Raw genomic sequence first — 20321 nt, forward strand, 5'->3', positions numbered from 1 at the left:
GACAGGTTAGCGTTGCACAATTAATCTGTGTGCAACTACTTTTAAAAGGATTTTTAACAAACTATCACAGAAGCTTTATCATCAAGTGCACTTGCAAGTGTCACCGGTGTTTCGCAAAAAAAGACATTTTTTTCTAAAACAAATGACCCTTTATCAGAATGTATTGACTTTGACGTTTATTACATTTTAGAAATCAGAACTTGAGCATTCTAACACGGAAGGAAATCCTGAAGAGAATGAAGATGAGACTGGAGTTGAAACACCTGAGGCGCCAATTGTAATTCTTTCAAATAATGTTAACAAATATATTCAAATATAGTATTTTTCATAACAATCGACCTGAAAATGCCTTTAAAAAGTGATTTTATAATGTTAATCAAATATAACATTTAATGACAAAATTAACTTGGAAAAAAATAGAAATGACTAGCTATCATTTAATTCGCCATTGGATGAACTTCGATATCAATTTATTGCATCTTTCAATTAGAGTTTTCTTGACAACAATATCACAATGACAAACAATTAAATGCCACATTTTAAAGTTCTATTAAAATTAAATTTCCTTTGAAGGATGAAAGCATAGAAGGCCATTTAAATACGGATAATGCAGACCAAAATAAATGCAAGACCAATGAGTACAAAAAAGATGAGGTGTGTGTAAAAATTAAAACTGTTCATATATTAGGGAAAAAGGTGTGAACGACCGGATAGCTCAGTCAGTATGGCCAAAAAACGGTATTCCAAATGTCAGGCAAGGGTCAGGCTGTACTTTTCCCTACCCTGTCACATAAACCACCAAAAGTAAAATTTTCAATTCAAGAATCTACTAGTATTCAACGGCATTGTAGTTGAACAGTTTCGTTAATTGGAATACATCGAGCTAGTTATATTACTTTTATTTGTTGAGAAATAATGCAAATAAATTAAACATGATCAAGCATGAAATAAGATAAAATGACCAATCATGCAAATAATATTGGTCTAACTCTGCGTGCCAAAAGATATAGCCGTAGAACGGCATTTCAAAGATATGTTATGCAAAAGTTTGTTTGAATCACGTTTATTGCTGTATAATACAGATTCCAGAGGCAAAGCATGATAACAAAGATAAAGGACATGAAGAGAAGGAAGAAGGAAACACCGAGCCACCAAAGGTAAAGTTTTCATTGTTACTTAATGAAACGACAAGTATTCAACGACTATGTAGTTGAACAATTTTGTAGTTTAAGAATACATCGAAACGAATATAATACTTTCCTTTGTAATTAATTCATGCAAATGAATTAAACAAAAAGTAAAGAAAAAACAAACTTTCAAGTAGTATGGATTAAACACAATGTGCAAAAAGATAGGGCTGGTCATATAATAAAATAAGATAAAAATGTTAAAGCCGGTATTTTAGAAATTAATAATCAAGCATGCAAGTGAGATAAAAGTTGAGAAGCAGGAAAAAAGTTATACAACGATAAACATGCATATAAGATAAAAAATGTTTAACGTAACGTATAGGGGACAAAATAGCAAATCATGTAAATTAAATGATGATATTCAACCAAGTAAATGTGAAAGAACTGACTTAGGAATCTTGTGGGGTATATATGATAAAAATATATGATAGAAACTGCTGGGAAAGGAAGTTATTAGAAATGACTAGGCACCATTTATTTCGGCATTGGGTGGACTTTGATATAAATTAAGCGCCTCTTTTATTAAGATATTTGCACTTGCCCCCCAGCTAGCTAACGGGACGTCGGTCGTTCTACGCACGTGCCCGTTCCTGCCTGAAATAATGTTCGGAAGGGCACCAGAGATCTTTCTCCACCAGTAAAGCTAGAACGTCACGATATGACCTAAACTATGTTGATGTGACGTAAAACCCAAGACAAACAAAACAAAATTAGATATTTGCATTTTCTGTAACAATAAATATCATCATGACACACGATAAAATACCAGATCTTTGGCTAAGCCTAATGAAAATAAATTTTCCTTTTTAAGGACGAAAGAACTGCAGTCAATTCAAATATGCTTAGCGATGACAAAAACGAAAGCAAGGCTAATAAAGACAAAAACTATGAGGTAGGTAAAACCAATTATTTACATTGCCTATTGACCTTTTAGATATTAATAAGATATCTTGATAAAGCAACGCAAGCTTTGCAAACCTAGTTTATATCTTGTGATTGTACATTAAAAAGTATAAGGTTTGATCAATAACATATAGATAAACAAAATACCTTAATAAAGCCGAACACGGCAAAATTGAAAATGCTGCAGGCTCTGATTGAGCTGGACGGTACTGGAGCAAGTTCCCGTCCACGTCATTTTGGCCTTGCATATTAAAACGGTTACCGGTCAATAACTTGACAACCAATGGACCCTTGGCCCTCAAACTACAAAGTTGCATTGGTCTTGAGGTCAAGGGTCAAAGGTCACATTGACCTTGTATGTCAAAACATTTTCCTATCAATAACTCGACAACCTATTGACCCTTCACCTTCAAACTTCCAAAATGCATTGCCTATTGACCTTTCAGATATTAATAAGATATCTTTATAAAGCTACATAAGGTTTGCAAACCTAGTTTTTATCATGTGATTGTACTTAACACGTATGGGGGAAATAAAAAAAATTTGGAACAGTCCCAAATAAAAAAACACGGAAATTGAAAAAAATTGCGGGCCCCTCTCTCTGATTGGGTGGACGGTACTGGAGGAAGTTACCGTCCATGTCATTTTGACTTTGTATATAAAAACGGTGTCCGATCAATATCTTGACAACCAATGGACCCTTGGCCCTTAAACTGCAAAGTTGCATTGGTCGTGTGGTCAAGAGTCAAAGGTCACATTGACCTTTTATGTCAAAACATTTTCCTATCCCATTGACCCTTCACCTTCAAACTTCCGAAAGGTATGATCGGGAGATTATTTCAATGGATTTTTGTGCCAAGGGGTCAGGGGTCAAGATCACATTGACTTTTTAGGTAAAACCGTTTCTAATCAATATCTCAACATATCATGGACACTTTACCATCAAACTTCACTGGTGAATTTGTCTTGTCCAGTAGATACCCCCTGTCAAAGGTCAAAGTCACATTGCCCTTGTACGTAAACCGGTTTCCGAACGAGAACTCAACAACTCAAGTTGCCTTGGTTGATACTTTTTTGAGCTAAAAATGCTTTGGAATTCACATTTCAAGGTCGTTTGTAATATACCAAATTAGCTGTCGTTAAGGAGGTCTACATGGTTCATAAAATGTATGCATATGTTATTTGGTAAGATTTGTGATAGATAACTTTATACTAAAATTTCTGCACGGTCTTTACGGTCACAATGACCTAGTGACTAGTCATGACTCATAAATAGTAGATAACCCCTATTTGTCACTAGGTCAAATGAAATTCACAATAACCTGCCGAAAGTGGATCATACATGTTTAACAAACATATCTTGACTTTCCCCTTTAACTGTATTTTTGCTTGAATATTTTTACTGTTAACTACAAAAGAGTATCTCAGTGAACCATCTTCATAATTATTATAACAATAATCTGTTGTAATAGATGTTATTCCATTTTAGAAATCAAAAGTCGAGCAAAATAACATGGACGATAATCCTGGGGGGAATAAAGAAGAAACTGAAGTTAAAACATCCGAACAAACAATTGTGAGTGTTTCAAATAACAAAAATATTCAAGTATAGTGTCAATACTTTTTATAACATCTGAAGATACCTTGCAAAAATGTGTTCTGACAATGTTTATTTAAATATGGCTATATACTACAACATTTAGTTTAATAACAACGTTTCTAGTATTAAGAAAGCACGTTAACGGTCGATAAATGTTGAAGTTGCGATATAATGATACTTACTTTGCTAATTTTCCAAATGAAAACTAACTGGTGCTTTTAAAACTTGTCGTCAACTTCATGATAACCGCCGTATGAACACATCTGCGGATGTTTCTAAATTCAAATTCTCACCATTTTCGTGTTAAATGTTGAATTCTGCTTAAGCCGGTGCTAGGGGGCGTGGACGGTAACTTGCACTTTCCATTACCGTCCATGAACAGGCTCAATCAAACCGAGCCTGCAACATTTTCAATTTTGTCGTGTTGGGCTTTCTTTAGGGATTCTGTATTTGTCTATTTCGTCAAAACGAAATGAGTGCTTGCGTTTAGTTAAAATTCTACCAGTTTGCTCGTAATACATTTAATCTTTATAAGTTTGCATTCAAACCCTGCTTAAATTTGGCAAAAAGGTGTATATTTTATATTTTAAGTTTTTGTTATTAAATGGTAGTTAACACATGCCCTATATAACCCTTTTTATTTCTGAAATAATTTTGAAAATTTGATTCCAACCATAACTCTGTCATGTTATTATATATACATGTATTTGATGAAGAACTATTAATTTATATGTGTTTTTAAAGGTCTTTCAACTTTTTGATAAAGAGTTAATATAAACATATCATTTTCATACAAACAAATTGGAAACACGTATTTTTCGATACTGATCTTATATCATTATGTAGAGTACTATGCAGATTATTGTTTAAATCACGTTTAATCTATACAAAGACGACAGAGGAGGCACATCATGCTGGAACAGATAAAGAAACTGAGAAAAGAATCGAAGGAAATGCCTTACAACCAAAGGTTATCTACTCATGTTTTATAACTTTGGAAATATCGAGCTATTTTTAGATTGTTCATTAGTGATGAATGCAGGCAAATGGGATAAAAATGACTAAGCAAGTAAATGAGATAAAATAACTGTGCATATAAATGATATTGAAATGACCTATCATCCAAATAAGATACGAATCTCAATGCAAGAAATTGCGATAGAAATGTCAGACGTGCAAACGAAAACGATATAACGAAACATGCTAATACGTAAATTGAATAAAAATAAGTAAGCGTGCAAATAAGATAGAAACAATAACTAACTAAAATGATTTGGAGTACGTAAGCCTTAAAATGGGACAGAGAGGACAAAGCATTCATGGAGAAAGAAATGGTTAAACGGGTAAAGCAAACGAAAATGACAAAGCATACAAATAAGATGAAATAGTTAGCAAACATATGAGGTTACTTTTAAGAAAGAAACCGCTGATAATGCAAATGAGAAAGAGAGTATAAAATGTAAAATATGACGACAATCATCTCATTTTATTGATGTTTTTTACAAACAATATACCATGAGACCGAGCCACACAAAATGTCTTTTATATGGTGTTGGTGGTGAGTTAATGCCCTTTGTTTATTTTTACACTTCGAAACTTTCCGGGACAGAATTTGAGAACTGTAAAATTTATCAATTTGAAACTTTGTATGTGATGAGAGGTACATTGCATAAGAACCGTAACCACCCCTTCCATTACTTTTGATTTATTGCCCTTTGTTCATTTTTAGGCTTTGAATTTTGTCCAGGACAAAACATGAGAACTATAAAGGATATCACCTTGAAACTTTGTGTAGAAATAAAGTGCATAAAACCCTCCCTTTGTTCATTTTTAAAGTGTTTGAACTTTGTCCTGGACATAAGTTGAGAACTATAAAAGGTATCAAAGTTATAAGAATGAAATATTGTGATAAAACTTGACATTTAGTAAACCTATAAAGAGACAAAGCTTGGGATTGTTGTTGGATCCTTTGAAATTGAAAAATGGTTTCATGAAGATAGTTAATTACTTGTAATAGTTTTAGGCACACAGATGAAACATCATGAATTACAAGTTAAGTTCAAATTTCACTTTAGTCCACTTATTTTTAAAAAGCCAATGTCGCTGGTGGGGTATGAATCACCTTTAGTGATAGCTGTAGATTTGCTCAGTCTGTTAAATACTTATTTCCGTTTGAAGTTAAAAAAACAATAAATACTGACAATTAAGAAAACATGAAAATATCTATCATGAAGTAACATTTCGATGTAATGTGTAGTGTTACTAAGACAAGAGTGCATTATAAAACCAATTAGCATCTCAGTATGATCAATAAAGTACAATGGATAATCATTATATTTTGCGAACTTTAATAAATGTTTGAAGCTGTATGTTTGTAGATGAACCAAAATATTTCGAGAAAAACAATTGCGAAAAACCTCCTAAGACTTTAAAAACTAAAACGTTTCAAAATACTTATTAAGCAGTATTAATCACCATTTTCCTACTGCCTGACTAAGTGTGAAGTATATTTGTATATTTTGACCTCTGTTTAATGATTTGTGCGGATTATTAGTGCCGTTTTCAATGTGTAAATGTCTTTCTTTGTTCACTTTACACTATTTTACTTTCAAACATTTTCAATCTATTCATGAAAACAAGCATGTATCATGTATTACATGACTCAGGATAGCATTGTCATTTCTCCTTCCATATTAATGATAAATAGAACTGTTAATCTAATATTCATCTGAAAGCTTGATCATATAAAAATAAATAGATAATAAGTAAAATATACCACTGAGTTTTCATATTAAAAATATTAAGATATTCCATTGTATTTTTTTTTATTTATCATTTACCTTTTAGGTAATTAAGAAAACATGAAAATATCTATCATGAAGTAACATTTCGATGTAATGTGTAGTGTTACTAAGACAAGAGTGCATTATAAAACCAATTAGCATCTCAGTATGATCAATAAAGTACAATGGATAATCATTATATTTTGCGAACTTTAATAAATGTTTGAAGCTGTATGTTTGTAGATGAACCAAAATATTTCGAGAAAAACAATTGCGAAAAACCTCCTAAGACTTTATAAAAACTAAAACGTTTCAAAATACTTATTAAGCAGTATTAATCACCATTTTCCTACTGCCTGACTAAGTGTGAAGTATATTTGTATATTTTGACCTCTGTTTAATGATTTGTGCGGATTATTAGTGCCGTTTTCAATGTGTAAATGTCTTTCTTTGTTCACTTTACACTATTTTACTTTCAAACATTTTCAATCTATTCATGAAAACAAGCATGTATCATGTATTACATGACTCAGGATAGCATTGTCATTTCTCCTTCCATATTAATGATAAATAGAACTGTTAATCTAATATTCATCTGAAAGCTTGATCATATAAAAATAAATAGATAATAAGTAAAATATACCACTGAGTTTTCATATTAAAAACATTAAGATATTCCATTGTATTTTTTTTTATTTATCATTTACCTTTTAGGTGCAAAAATGGATTTAACAAAATTGAGATGATTATGTATTAAGACAATACGCATTTTTACTAAGAAAAATCAACCACTAAACGACTTATTTGATATTGGTTAATATGTTATCATTGATGATGTGTAGAAATAAACATCGTAAAAATATATTGAGTTCACGAACATTTTTAGACACAATGGTAAGGGGAAAATGACAGGCCAAAGACATGATGCGTTAAGATAACCTTGTCAGAATATTATCATTATTGTTTTTATTTCAGCAGGATGCTGCAAATGAAAATGCAAATGAGTTTCAAAGTAATGGAGTGCGTAAAGAACGCTTATTTATCCAGCTATTATAAGTCATTAAACTGTAATTACGTATTTCATAAAGAATAAAGAAGAACAATTTTATGAAAGATTTCACCTGTTGAAAACTTATTACAAATTTGTTAACAAGAGAAAAAGTAAACCAAAAGTAACGTTACGAGTGTCAGTAGCTTATACAATCAACCCTTATTGAATTTGGCGTTTATTCCATTTTAGACATCAGGGCAACAGCATGATAACACGGACAAACCACCTGTAGCAAATCAAGTTGCAACACCCGAATCACCGATAGTAATTCTTTAAAATACTTTCAACGAAAATATTCAAAGATAATGTGAATAACATAAGGCTTAAGTTTAGAAGTCTAATGTAAATAAACTAGAGCCCGTCACCTATTTTCATTTCTATAAAAAGCAATACATTATCTAGGGAAAGTCGGAAAAGAAAGTTGTGATACAAGAAGCAGATGGAAACTCTGTATAAGAAAAACGAAATCAAACAAAACAGTAATAACCATTCTGTCTTTTTAAATTTTCTGGGAACACGGTCCAAAACGGTAATGGGCATATATATTGTGTTATGAAGTGTGTGTTTCAATTAATGATAGCAATAAACAACATAAAGAGATAACCCCTTAAAGAAAATAGTCGGCAATGTATCTTAAAAGTTGTAGTTCAGAGAGGTATACAATATTTAAAGAATTTCAGGCGTAGTGAAATAAACACAATTTAGGGGAATTAAAATGAGGGGAGTACTTACTCCCATGGGACATACACGCGTAAAATAATAAATACCACTTTATAGTAAACCAAATCATTCACTGATCGGGTTCTCAAGTCAGTAGCAAATCTACTTTTTGGAAGTTTAAACTAGGTATTTGTATGCAAAACGTCACATTTAGCCCTGTATATTACAGTAAGACGATATCTAGTTAACAACATTAATTCCCAGACTATTGATATTCTAAGAACGGACAAGAACTAATGCGAAAAAAAAACTATATCACTAAAATACTCATGTAAATAAATTTATATAATGAAATTTTAATGACCTTTAATTTAACACTACATAATCATATATTAATTATTTCGATTTATTCAACAAAGTACAAGTTATTGTAACAAGATCAAACGTCTTTGTTTGCAATATTTCTACACTGAAACATAACTATAGTAATACTTTTTTGCTTCTATACATGTTCAACTATGAATGTATTGTCTTATTCGTGCATTATGAATCATATAATATTTTACTTCAGAAAGATAAAACTGATAGTGATGCTATGGAAGCACCAGAAGCAACACACAGTTCGATGGATGATGTAACAGAGACAACAACGGTAAAAAGTCATTACACAAATGCATACCGTAATACATATAAATAAATGAAAATACTGCAAATTGAATTCCTGTTATTATTTTATCTACATTGATCATATTTATTTTTCTAAAAATAAGATTTGGATTTTTCTTCATTCTTAATTAAATCATTTGTCTCGTCGACTATAAATAGTACGTTTCAGAAAGAAAATACATAAAATATATTGAATATCTCCTTCACAGGCAATACGGATTGAATCAGACTTTGAATTGCTTCAAAAAGAGCAAAAGAAAACAATAATGGACGCAAAGAACTTTTTTGAAAATCAATTGGCGAAGGAAGTCGAAACGGTATGTTACTTTGATAAATAAAATACGATAACATAACTATATGAAACTTGTCGAAAAGTAAGTAATTTAATTAAGATAGCATTAACGAAGTAAAAAGGTAAATATTGTCCAATGTAATCGATTATTGAATTGTCAATTTTATTTGAAAACGTTCTAATAATAGTCTTATTCTTCCATTTTATTTAGACTGTCGCAGACATAATTGGCAAGGCATTCCATGCAGACTCGGAGAAGACGACTCTAAAGACCTATATCCAAAAGTGTGTGAATATTTGCTGGTCAATGTACCGCCATAACCCACCAGTCTTTATAGAACTTCCTGAACTAAAGGAATCTACTCCTTTTGATACCAACAAATACAAACCTTACACAAGTTCTGGCAAATTTATTGACTATATAGTTTGGCCAGCTTTATACTTACATGAGGACGGCCCATTATTGTGTAAGGGAGTAGCCCAAGGACTGGGAAACAAAAAATCGAAATAAAACTTATAAGGGTTTTCAGTCTTAAAATGTTTTGATCAAAGTGTTTTGTTTATATTGTTGCTTCAACGTTAATTATAAAAATGATTCCTAAATGACATGACATTATCGTAATAACAATATCCCTTAAGGACCCTTATTGAGTTTTGCTCAATGTAATTAAGTTAATAAATTGAATAGAAAGTTAGACAGTGTATACTGCTTAAATTCCAAAGTTGTAAATTCCTAATAGCATCGTATATTTCATTGAAATTAACATCATTTGAACAACATTATTTGATTGGTGAAATAACAGTTTTTACACTTACCTTCATGATGAAAGTCATTCTAATATAGTTGTTTTCTGTTGTTTGTTTATCATTTTTACCTGTCTTTTGAGAAATGTAAAGTTCAAACATGTATTTTTGTAATCAGATTGTAGATGTTTATCTTGTATTTGATTTATTGTTTATGAGGGTCAAACTAAACTGTAATCGTCTTATAGTGGCTTTCCAGCTGTCCTTACGTAGGACAACGTCCAAAGACCTTCTGTTAATTATTTCAGGCACCTAAATCTCATATACTAGCATTAAATCTTTTGTCCCTGCTATAGAAAACTGCCATAATAACAATATCCTGATAATTATTTTTGAAAATAGGTTGATAAAAATGTATATTAAAAATGTGATTCACTCATTATAACGAACTATTGTCAATTAGCTGTTTTTCATCTTTGTTGATTTTACAAATTTATCGCATAATATGGTTGGTTCCAATGATTGGATCAATCTGCTAAAATATCTGTTATTTTCAATTAATTTTCAAATAAGCCCGCACAACAATCCTGGAATAACGTCTTAGATAATGTCATTAATGACATTATCTTTGTCCAGATGTTTATTCAAACAGCGCTCCATTAAGGAAGTAGGATGCATGATTATGTTACTCGTGCTTACAATCGCCGAATGCACGTTTTTAGAAAACATAAGTCATTGTAAATTTTCAATGTTACATTACATGGACAAAATGATGTAAGGCTAATGTGATTCATAATGATACTTGGATAGATGCTTGAGGGTAAAAATTCACTCTTGGTATGCTTTTGTTTTGTTTTATTTTTGTTGGTTTTTTTGTTGTTTATAAGCAAAGGAAACGACACCAGTACTACCTACAGGTCTACAATTATAACCTAACATATGTTTAGAAATGCTGCACCACTCTTTGAAACACTTCATTGTGTTAACCTACGTATGTGTAAAAATATCTAGTATACATGTGATTATATCATTAAGACAGAGAATCGATTTTATACATTTTGACTTGGTCAACATTAAAAGACCACTTGCCCCTCACGCCGTGGGTTCAAATCCCGACAAAGACTTTGGATTCTTTCACGTGAAGCTATCCAGCTACCTTACGGAACATCGGTGGTTCTACTCAGGTGCCCGGTCGTGCCTGAAATAAAGCACGGAAGGGCACCTCAGGTCTCCCTCCACCAGTAAAGCTTGAACGTCGCCATATGACCTGTACTGTGTCGGTGTGAAGTAAAACCCAATAAAACAAACAAACAAACAACATTCAAAATATCAAGTATGCGGACACGAAGGGCACACATTATTTCTTGATCGTAGAGCACATTTTGTACAAAAATAGGATTTTATTATTACATAAGAAATAAAAGGTTTTAATTGTAATCTATGAAAATTTACATCACACGTTCATTTAGTTTTAACAAACATTTAGGCAATTCAGTCTCAAAGGGCTTTAATAATTGTCCATTATAGTCTCCCACTTGGCCCGTCAGATGTTATCAAAATAGGAAAGCGTCCAACTGTAAAAGGGTTGAACACTAAGCATGCGGCATGTCTTAAAATAATAGGGTCATAGCCCCTTTTAATAAAACGTTTAATTATTTTAGTAAAGACAACCGAAAAATTACAATGACAGATGATCTTACGATGTTTGTAAATAACATCCCCGTAAAATTCAGACTGGCCAATCCCTTGTCGCAGAAGTGTTTTTAGATTACTATTGAATTTTGAAATTAAATGAAAATTACAATTGTAAAACTTTGTAAACAAAGAAGTCAACAAACAAAGAAATTTACATATTGCAAACGGTATCTACATTTAAATTACCAAAAAGGTAAAATATGCAAAACAAAAAAACATTCTGATTTAGTAGCGCAGTATGGTGGAAAATATTGAAAAATTAGTCTTTAACCACGTTAAACATGTTCAGTATTACATGAATCTTGCACCATTATCTTTTCTTGAAATATTAGTACGTTGATAGTTTGACACATCTAGAGATATGTAGCTTTAAAAAGATATAGCCCTAAAGACTTTGTTCCAGGAATTTAAGAAACAATGTTAAAGTTTTCTTATTTTTAACAATGTCTTCAATGTAGTTTTAGTTTTCAATTTACTTTTTCGTAATTCTTACAAGAGACATTTCCTAAAAAGGTCAGTTATACTAATACCTTTTTATTTTGATTTTTTTTCATTACTTAATAAAAGAATATTTCGCTACACTTTATTTGTACCTACTCAATGCAATTAAACCACTTCTGTATATGGCTTCATTTGTTTTATTCTTGAGTAACGATTTCACTAAAATCATTTGGTTTTAAATACTAGTATTAACAAGTTAAAGATTATTGGCTAAATGCCCATTATTGTAATGCCCTGGTTACTTGCTGATTTACATTTATGTTATGTTATTTTCTGTCATTTTTCTGTTTAGAACAATAGATATTTGTGTAGCGTTTGCTTGTTTCCTGTATAAATCAAGTCAGTTGAATTATTCATATGTTTAGCTCACCTTACCTTATTTATGCGTTTCTTACTTTTTGCATCGCAGTGACTCCATTTAAAATGTAAACAAAGATTTTTCATTTTCAATTCAGCTGCTCTGTTTATCTCAGACTGTGTATTTTTTGTGACAATTCCAGTTGTTTTAATTGTTGATAACACTAGTTTCCTTTTATCATGAAGATAACTTGTTCACAATCCATGATAAACCTTCCAAATTTATTTCTTTAATTTGTTTTCATTGGCATATTGTTGCATGATAAATCGGTAGAACACACTTCTTATAAATACTAGACGTCTTGCTTCGTTCAAAATTTTCAATATAAAGATAAGTGTAACTTATCAAAGTAACGAATAGAGACTAGACTAATTCATTTATTGTATATTTTTCTTGTTTTGGGGATAAAAACATGTTGCAGTCGATTTGTAAGAGGAGTCTTGAAATATTTTTTTTGCAGATTGATAAATAATAAAAGATATTTTCTAAATTGATTTAAACAACTTGCGCATTAAATCATCCTTTACATTGTCATAAGAGTTTGAGGCATGTACGTTCTACTTTTAAGATTAAACTACAAGACCTATATGTACAAGAGTTTATATTTAAAAGTGTTAAGTTGTATGGAACTATATAACTGGGTATTGGCTAGTTGCTTTTGAATTAAAGAGAAAATGAATAAATTACACTTGATCATTTACCTCATTTTGCTTTAATAACGATTTTGTACTCATATTGTTTATGATCCCCTTTAAATACTGAAGTATAAAGCCTATTTGTCATTCACTCTAAAGTGAAGCCTAAGTCGTTTATGCGCTGAAAATATTGCAAAATACTTGGAGCTGTGAGACTACTACCGGTCAGCCGTAGTGGAACTGACATTGACATCAGGTACGAGCACTCGCACTCGGTTGTTAGGGCGATTCATTTACAGCAGTTCTCTAATTGGAGTCCTGTTAGAAGAAGCATGAAAACGAGGCTACTCAAATATCACATCGCATGATGCGTAACAATATGTTATCTATATTCTGTTATTTAAATCTGTATATAATATTTTCATTAACGATTAAACGATACAATTATTTCGGAAGTGTTCTTTTTCAAAATTAGAAAAATATGGGAAAAAGGTGATAAATCACAACAAAATTACATGAAAATTGCAAAGTCGCTTTGATTCAGTCAATGCATGACTGATGATAACGATATATCAGAAAATATAACAAAACTGAATACATGGAAGCTTTTACAATACGGGCGGCATTATTACTTTAAAGATCCTGTAACACATTTTTAATGGTTTTAAATCATAAATATGATGTCAAATTAAGATTTATCAATATTGTAGGTTCCAAGAAACATTTTTTTATAAAGATATTACAGGATTTAACATTTAGTGTAAATAAAAGGAGGTAATAAAAATTATTTTCTATAAAGTTTAAGTCAAACTTTACAATAAGAAATGAATGCATATATTCTAATGATTACATATAATATGCACAAATATTTGCAGTACATATTTTACATATTCTTCGATGTTTAAAAATTGTTTTATTTGCATAATTATGTTCATATATATTATTTCACTTAGTGTGGTCAACCACTTTGATCACAACATAAAGGATCTTTAATGATACATGATAGGAAATAATAGTAACAGAAACAGAAAATTGGGCTGAATTAACTATATATTTCGAAAAATGTCTTTCATGTATAATGGTGGTTGACCAAAAGTTTGTATTGACAAATGTTAAGGATAAAATGTGAATCTGCTTTAAAATATAACAAGGTTGCCCCACTATTTTTTATAATCTGATTAATTCCGATGGATATTTATATAAAAAATCATTGTGCCACGCGAGTTAATTATCGTTCATGCGAAGAAAATTATAAAATTTAAAGGGATTATGGCAAAATGTTAATTTACTAAGATTTCACCTCTTTACTCAATTTATAATACCGCACGTTTGACAGTTCGTCTTTTACGTGCACGTCACTAGATTAAACTAAATGTCAACAGGTTGGTATTTTGTACTTTTCATTTCTATAACCATAATAATAAATATACAAATAATGTATTGTTTGCTGTTGTATCTAGGAATTAACTTATTTTAAGGCATTTACTTGATTGGAAATAAACAATTCACACCATTAATTTACTATCAGCAAATTTCCGGTAAAATGGCGGATATTTGTTTACTTTTCTGTGCTGAGATAAAAAAATATATTTCTATAGTTTCAATCGGATTAGAAAGAGATAATTATACTTCAAATGTATGGAATTAAAGTTATTTCAATAAATTATTAGAATGCTTGATTTCATAAGAAGATCATTATATTGCAAATGGTCAAACATTCTTGAACTTTTTGGAACAAAGAGATACATTTACATTCCTGCCTTTGTGTCCGTCCATTGATGTGTCCGGACTACTTTCACAATGTAAACAGATTAAAGCATTGCAAAAACTAACGAGATAAAACAGCCTAAGTAAAACATATTTATTCAAAAAAAAAATGTTACATAAAATAAAAAAATAATTTTTAAATGATGTTATTGTAATTAAAGGTATATTTACACAATTTCTTATTAAGATGCTTACATCTTTAAAAAACATCTTCTGCTCTTAGACATCTTAAACAACAACAATATCAATAATAATAAATAATTAAAAAAAGATGAATTCTTAGTGAGTATGTAAGGACAGGAAAAAAAAAACATTTATAATATTTACATCAGTCTCAAGTTTCACAAAGATAATTATAAATAATACAAATAAGCACTTTTTAATCTTAATTTGGCAATCCTTCAACTTTATGGCAACGTTCAATATGCATTGGGATGATTTGTTGGAAGTTCAAATGATGAATATTGAAGAAATTTATGACAAGAATGAATTTGAAGTAAATGCTGGTATTGATCCATCAATCTTTGATGAGGATATTGATGAAGAAAAACAGTACAATGTTACAAAGTTATTGACTGATTCTCAGCTGTCCGAGTATTCGAAGACTCCTGTTTCAACTGAATGTCTTCATATTCCTGAAACTGCTGCTCAATGTTCTCAAGCAGCATCTGCTCAATATCCTCAAGTTGATGAAAATCACAGTGCTGTGCCTGTCCTTTCTGGTGTTGCCTCTGAAAATATGAACAAAGGCTTTATGATGGTTGATATGGACTCGGTAAAGGCATTTAACAAGTCGGAAAAAAATCAGCACACAAAACGTAAAACTTACCAACATATAAACAGGCTAAAAACTTTCCTCAAACTGAAAAACGAAACACGAGAGTTCCATACCATCCCAATGACGGAGCTGGATGAGCTTCTTGCTATGTTCCTCCTCTCCATGGAACAGACGAGCCGATTAGTTTACGAGGGTACAATACTACATTTGACAGAGTTCTCCAGGAAAATGGGTACCAATTTACCATAGCCAATAATTCAAGACAATAATTTCCCCTAACAAATCGGACTAAATCTGTAATTACAATTTATTACGTCTATCTTTTGGGAAATTAAATAAATTCAGCAAAAAACTGACGCTTCAAGATAAATGTATTTCATCATTATAAACTAGACGTTTCACCCCCCCCCCGACTTGTTTTGCTTTTAATTAAAAACAAAATGTTTCTGTAATGATTTTTTGTTTATAAATGATCTTTTAATTTTCTACAAATAATGATGATATAAATCAGCCTTTTTTCAAACAACAAAATGATTAGCATGTAAATTTCAGGCAAAAACAAAAAAATCAGAAAAAATCAGGAAAAGGCTACAAAGAAAATGCTGCCCAACCAATAACAGATGAAGAGATTGACAAGCGTTTATGATACCGGCCAACTAGGTCTTTCTTCACCACAGTCTATCATCAACACTTTGTGGTTAAAATTTAGGATACATTTCGGCATGAGACGTGTAGAAGAACACTATCACTTATGGTAACTTTAAACGTCATCTCTATTTATTAAAAGACAGTTAATCAGTCAGATTACTAAACCTAAAAATCTTAAATGCATAAAAGGTTTTCTACTTAAAAATCACGTGTAGCAAAATCTCTGTTCTATCTTCTAGTTACGTTTTTCTGGAACGTAGACGTTAAAAGATGTTCAGAATGCCATTCAAAATGAAATTTCATGTGGCCGAGCTTCACCGTTTCACAACCTGAAATTGGAATAAAATTGTAATTTTAGTTGCATACTTAAACTAAAAAAAAACATAAATTAATATTTAAATATTTATATTAAAAATTGTACATATAAAAACATTGTTTTCAGTTAGAGCGACGTACAAGTAAAGATCGATGCGGAGGGCACTGAGTTTCTGGAACTTACAGAGCGCCAGACTAAAACACGCACTGGAGACAGTGGTGGTTCTAGGGAGGTTCCTCCACGTATGTGGTCTAGTGGAGATGGTCGGGATCCGGTATCTGCCTACAGATACTATGCGGCCAAGCGTCCATATTGATTCAGTCGGGATTTGGACCAATTTCAATTGGCACCAAGAACAACCCACCTACAGAATTTGACCAGTGGTTATTAAAACAGCGGGTTGGAATAAAAAAAAAGTGCACACTAATGAAAACAATGATTGTAAAATCAGGCATTACACGGCACCTTACCAACCATTCTGCGAGAAAAACAGACTATACAAAAGCTCAGGGACTCGGACCAGGCACCTACTGATATCATGCAGAGCACTGGGCATGAATGTGTACAAAGCATAATCAATTACAGCAATATATCTTTGAAAAAGCAAACAACTTGCTCTTATAGCTTAAGCAGTTCTGCCACTTCTGTAAAATCAATGAATACAAATCAATCTGCAACATGTACAAATGCTTCTTACCTTGACAATTGCACTCCTGTCCCAATGCAGTCTCTGCTGCCTGTTTTGCCATCTACACAAATCAAACCTCCAGTCTATGCTCCAAACACTCAGTCTCAGGTAGTCAATGTCCCAACTGTTATTTACCCCACCCATTACTCAGGCTGGAAATGCTCTAGGTTATGTGTAGTCAATGTTGTTGGTGCTACTGTCCATATACAGAATTTTAATATGTACATCATGCCTCCAAGGAACGATCAAAACAGTAGCAGTCGTAGTTGAACAGTTTTGAAATATTTCCGTTGAACAGCTGAGGCGAACATGTGACCGAGACTCCTTCGTCCAAATCCGTTATGTTAACTGTTAAACTGTTAATATCTGGCTATCAGTTTGTAAAACATGGTTCTTTTTGTATTAATCTCCTATACAGCTTTAAAAATCACACTTGTTATCCTGTTAAAGCACAATTAAATTTTTCAGTTGATGTCTGTTTCAGCCGGCTGCCATTTGCTAAATTTGTTTGAAATGGTAATATGTTCCTACGCCAGATCAGCACTGATGATATTTGTTGTTGGTATTGTTTAATTGTCTTTGTTGAATATTTATGATAATACACAGCAAATAAATTGGTAAAGCAAATTGTACCAAAAATTGTGTTGTGTTACAAAATTATTGGTAAAAACCTCGGACTATTTTTTTGGCGTATAACCCTCTTGTACAAACTGGTTACGTACTTTCAGAAATTAGCACCCGAATTAAAAATAATGAGATGCAATATCATAATAGTGGCATGATAAAAAGAATAACAGGTTACTGTCTTTTAAGAAAGGGATTTCTCAGACTCGGCTAGATATGGTCCGGAAGGGGCGAGGCTTGACTATATCTAACCTCGTTTGAGAAACCCTTTCTCAAAAGACAGTAACCTGTTAATCTCTATTTCTTTATTCCCCTTTTTTCTTTGACAACAAAGGAAAACCTCAAAGCGAGCTATGTGACAGAATTTTTAGTACATTATAATTTTAAACCATCGGCGGCTACACATGTTATGTTTTCAATTTTATTAGAACTGCACACTTTCGGCGAACTCAACACAACCACATACTGTATACGACAATGTTTATGTTTTATAACTATGGTATCTTAATTGAATCCACCCGTCAGAGAACATAGATGGAAACCATTATAGGACAGGGAACCTGATCATAGTTCAGGAAATAGCGATCTCGAAGAGCAGGCCAAAATGACCTGCTTGCAAAGTCAGTTTTACGGTAACGCCAGTACCTCTAGATCTGAAGTTGGTTAAAATAATAATTCATTTTTATTTTACATTTTTATTTTACATCTCCGTTTAAAAAGTACCATTCAGTGTTTTTTGCACTGCTTCCGTTCATTCTAGTTCACTTTCCTGTTTGGGTTTTCATAGAATTGTGCAAGAGAAGCGTCTGTTATTTTGTTATTCGAAACATTGCGATTGGTTTATTTCCCATAATTTTGCAATACTTCCGGCAAAAGTTTTCAAAACCATAACTATCTTGCAGGTACTCGCGTTACCGTAAAGCTCGCTTTGTCAGCAGACTCCTTTGGTCTGCTCTTCGAGCTCGCTATAAAAATCTTAATCTTTAAAATGCTATGAAATGATAAATATTTCTTAAAGTCTTCACTTAAGTAGAATCGCAGAGCTATATTTAAATAATATGAAATTAGGCAAAGCTTACGAACGGGGAAGTCGGTTAAGAAATCGTTCATTTTTTCCGTTTTGACGGTGTCATTCGGTTTTCACTTGGAACTCTCGACAATTATAATAAATCCGAAAAGTTGCAATTGTTACGTAATCGGAATATCTTAAGTTACAATGAACAGCGCCCAATTAGAACTGACACTGTAAATTGTATGGATATGTACAGAATCTATATAGTTTATTTTATGTTTCTTTTACATATACGTACACGTGTAGTCTATAGCCGGGCCAGCTTCGCGGTCGTGGTTTTTGACTTCCCGTTTTATATATTATATGTCAGTATTATAATTTTCTGGTAGAGTAAACTTATCTAAAATTAAAACCCTTACTCTTAAAATGTAAAACAATGATATAATTTTTTTCTTAACTATCAGAAATCGCAGTTTTATAGGAGACACGTTTACCTTAATTAATGTTAACCTCTGATTCATTTAATTTTAAATAGTTTAATGTATAGAGCCATGCTCATATATGGCATAAATAAACTGTTGAAATCCATATATTTTATGATTCTTTTCGGAGACGTAAATAAGATAGATAAGCAGTAGATTTGGTCGTTTTACACTGTAGTTTAATGTGAAATTAGGCGAAGTCAGTTAGAATAATCGTTCATTTTCGACATATAGAATCACTTCTACGTCGTATGTCTGTCCGTCTGTCTGTCGATCTGTCTATTCGTCTGTCACAAAACTTGTCCGGACTAATCGTCATAAACTTATGGTGCAATTTCATCCAAACTTTACAGGAATGATAAATATTAAGTCTAATTGTGCATATTCTCGGTATTTTTCGGCTCAATGATTTTTGTCCGAGTTATGGCCCTTTAATAATTTTCATTTTTAAAGTTTGTCCGGACTACTTCTCTTATATCACTAATGCAATGTCTATGAAACTTTACAGGATTGATCTGTAGCTCAAGTGTTTGCGCATTTTGCACGAATTTTCCGGTTGAAAAATTTTTTAAGTTTCCCGGGCTGGGACTGAAAATATTTTCCCAGGTGCGCGGGACAGTCAAAGAATACATGTATAAATTAACAGTAATCATGATAATCATTGTGTAACACATGTTGTATTAAAAACGTATATTATAATAAAAAAGAAACAAGTAAAGACACACAATGTTGTTGCGAAAAGTTAACCCTGATATAAACATATTGTTATTATATAAAGAAGGACGTGTAAAATGATATAAAATATGATATTTCAATAACAATATAAATATATCTTATCTTGTTCATATAAGATTACATTACAATAAGTCAGTAATCATTTATATTTAAACATATCGAGTTTATTTGAAACAGTTTAACGATAATAAAT

At 31.7% G+C, this 20321-nt stretch overlaps 1 protein-coding gene across 1 annotated transcript in view; it reads left to right on the forward strand.

Moving 5' to 3' along the window:
• Nucleotides 1–10615, forward strand: part of LOC132744884 (uncharacterized) — a 40221-nt gene extending 29606 nt beyond the window's left edge. Inside the window, exons 21-31 of the mRNA XM_060733676.1 lie at nucleotides 191–277; nucleotides 574–654; nucleotides 1083–1157; nucleotides 2002–2082; nucleotides 3583–3669; nucleotides 4586–4663; nucleotides 7452–7496; nucleotides 7717–7791; nucleotides 8759–8839; nucleotides 9063–9170; nucleotides 9357–10615. Of these exons, the coding sequence (XP_060589659.1) occupies nucleotides 191–277; nucleotides 574–654; nucleotides 1083–1157; nucleotides 2002–2082; nucleotides 3583–3669; nucleotides 4586–4663; nucleotides 7452–7496; nucleotides 7717–7791; nucleotides 8759–8839; nucleotides 9063–9170; nucleotides 9357–9656 (1098 nt within the window). The 3' untranslated portion in view covers nucleotides 9657–10615. The remainder of the gene's footprint in view (nucleotides 1–190; nucleotides 278–573; nucleotides 655–1082; nucleotides 1158–2001; nucleotides 2083–3582; nucleotides 3670–4585; nucleotides 4664–7451; nucleotides 7497–7716; nucleotides 7792–8758; nucleotides 8840–9062; nucleotides 9171–9356) is intronic.
• Nucleotides 10616–20321: the final 9706 nt, after the last annotated feature.

The sequence above is a fragment of the Ruditapes philippinarum genome, unplaced genomic scaffold (assembly GCF_026571515.1).
Source record: "Ruditapes philippinarum isolate M1 unplaced genomic scaffold, ASM2657151v2 ctg939_1_1_1_1, whole genome shotgun sequence".
NCBI classification, from domain to species: domain Eukaryota; kingdom Metazoa; phylum Mollusca; class Bivalvia; order Venerida; family Veneridae; genus Ruditapes; species Ruditapes philippinarum.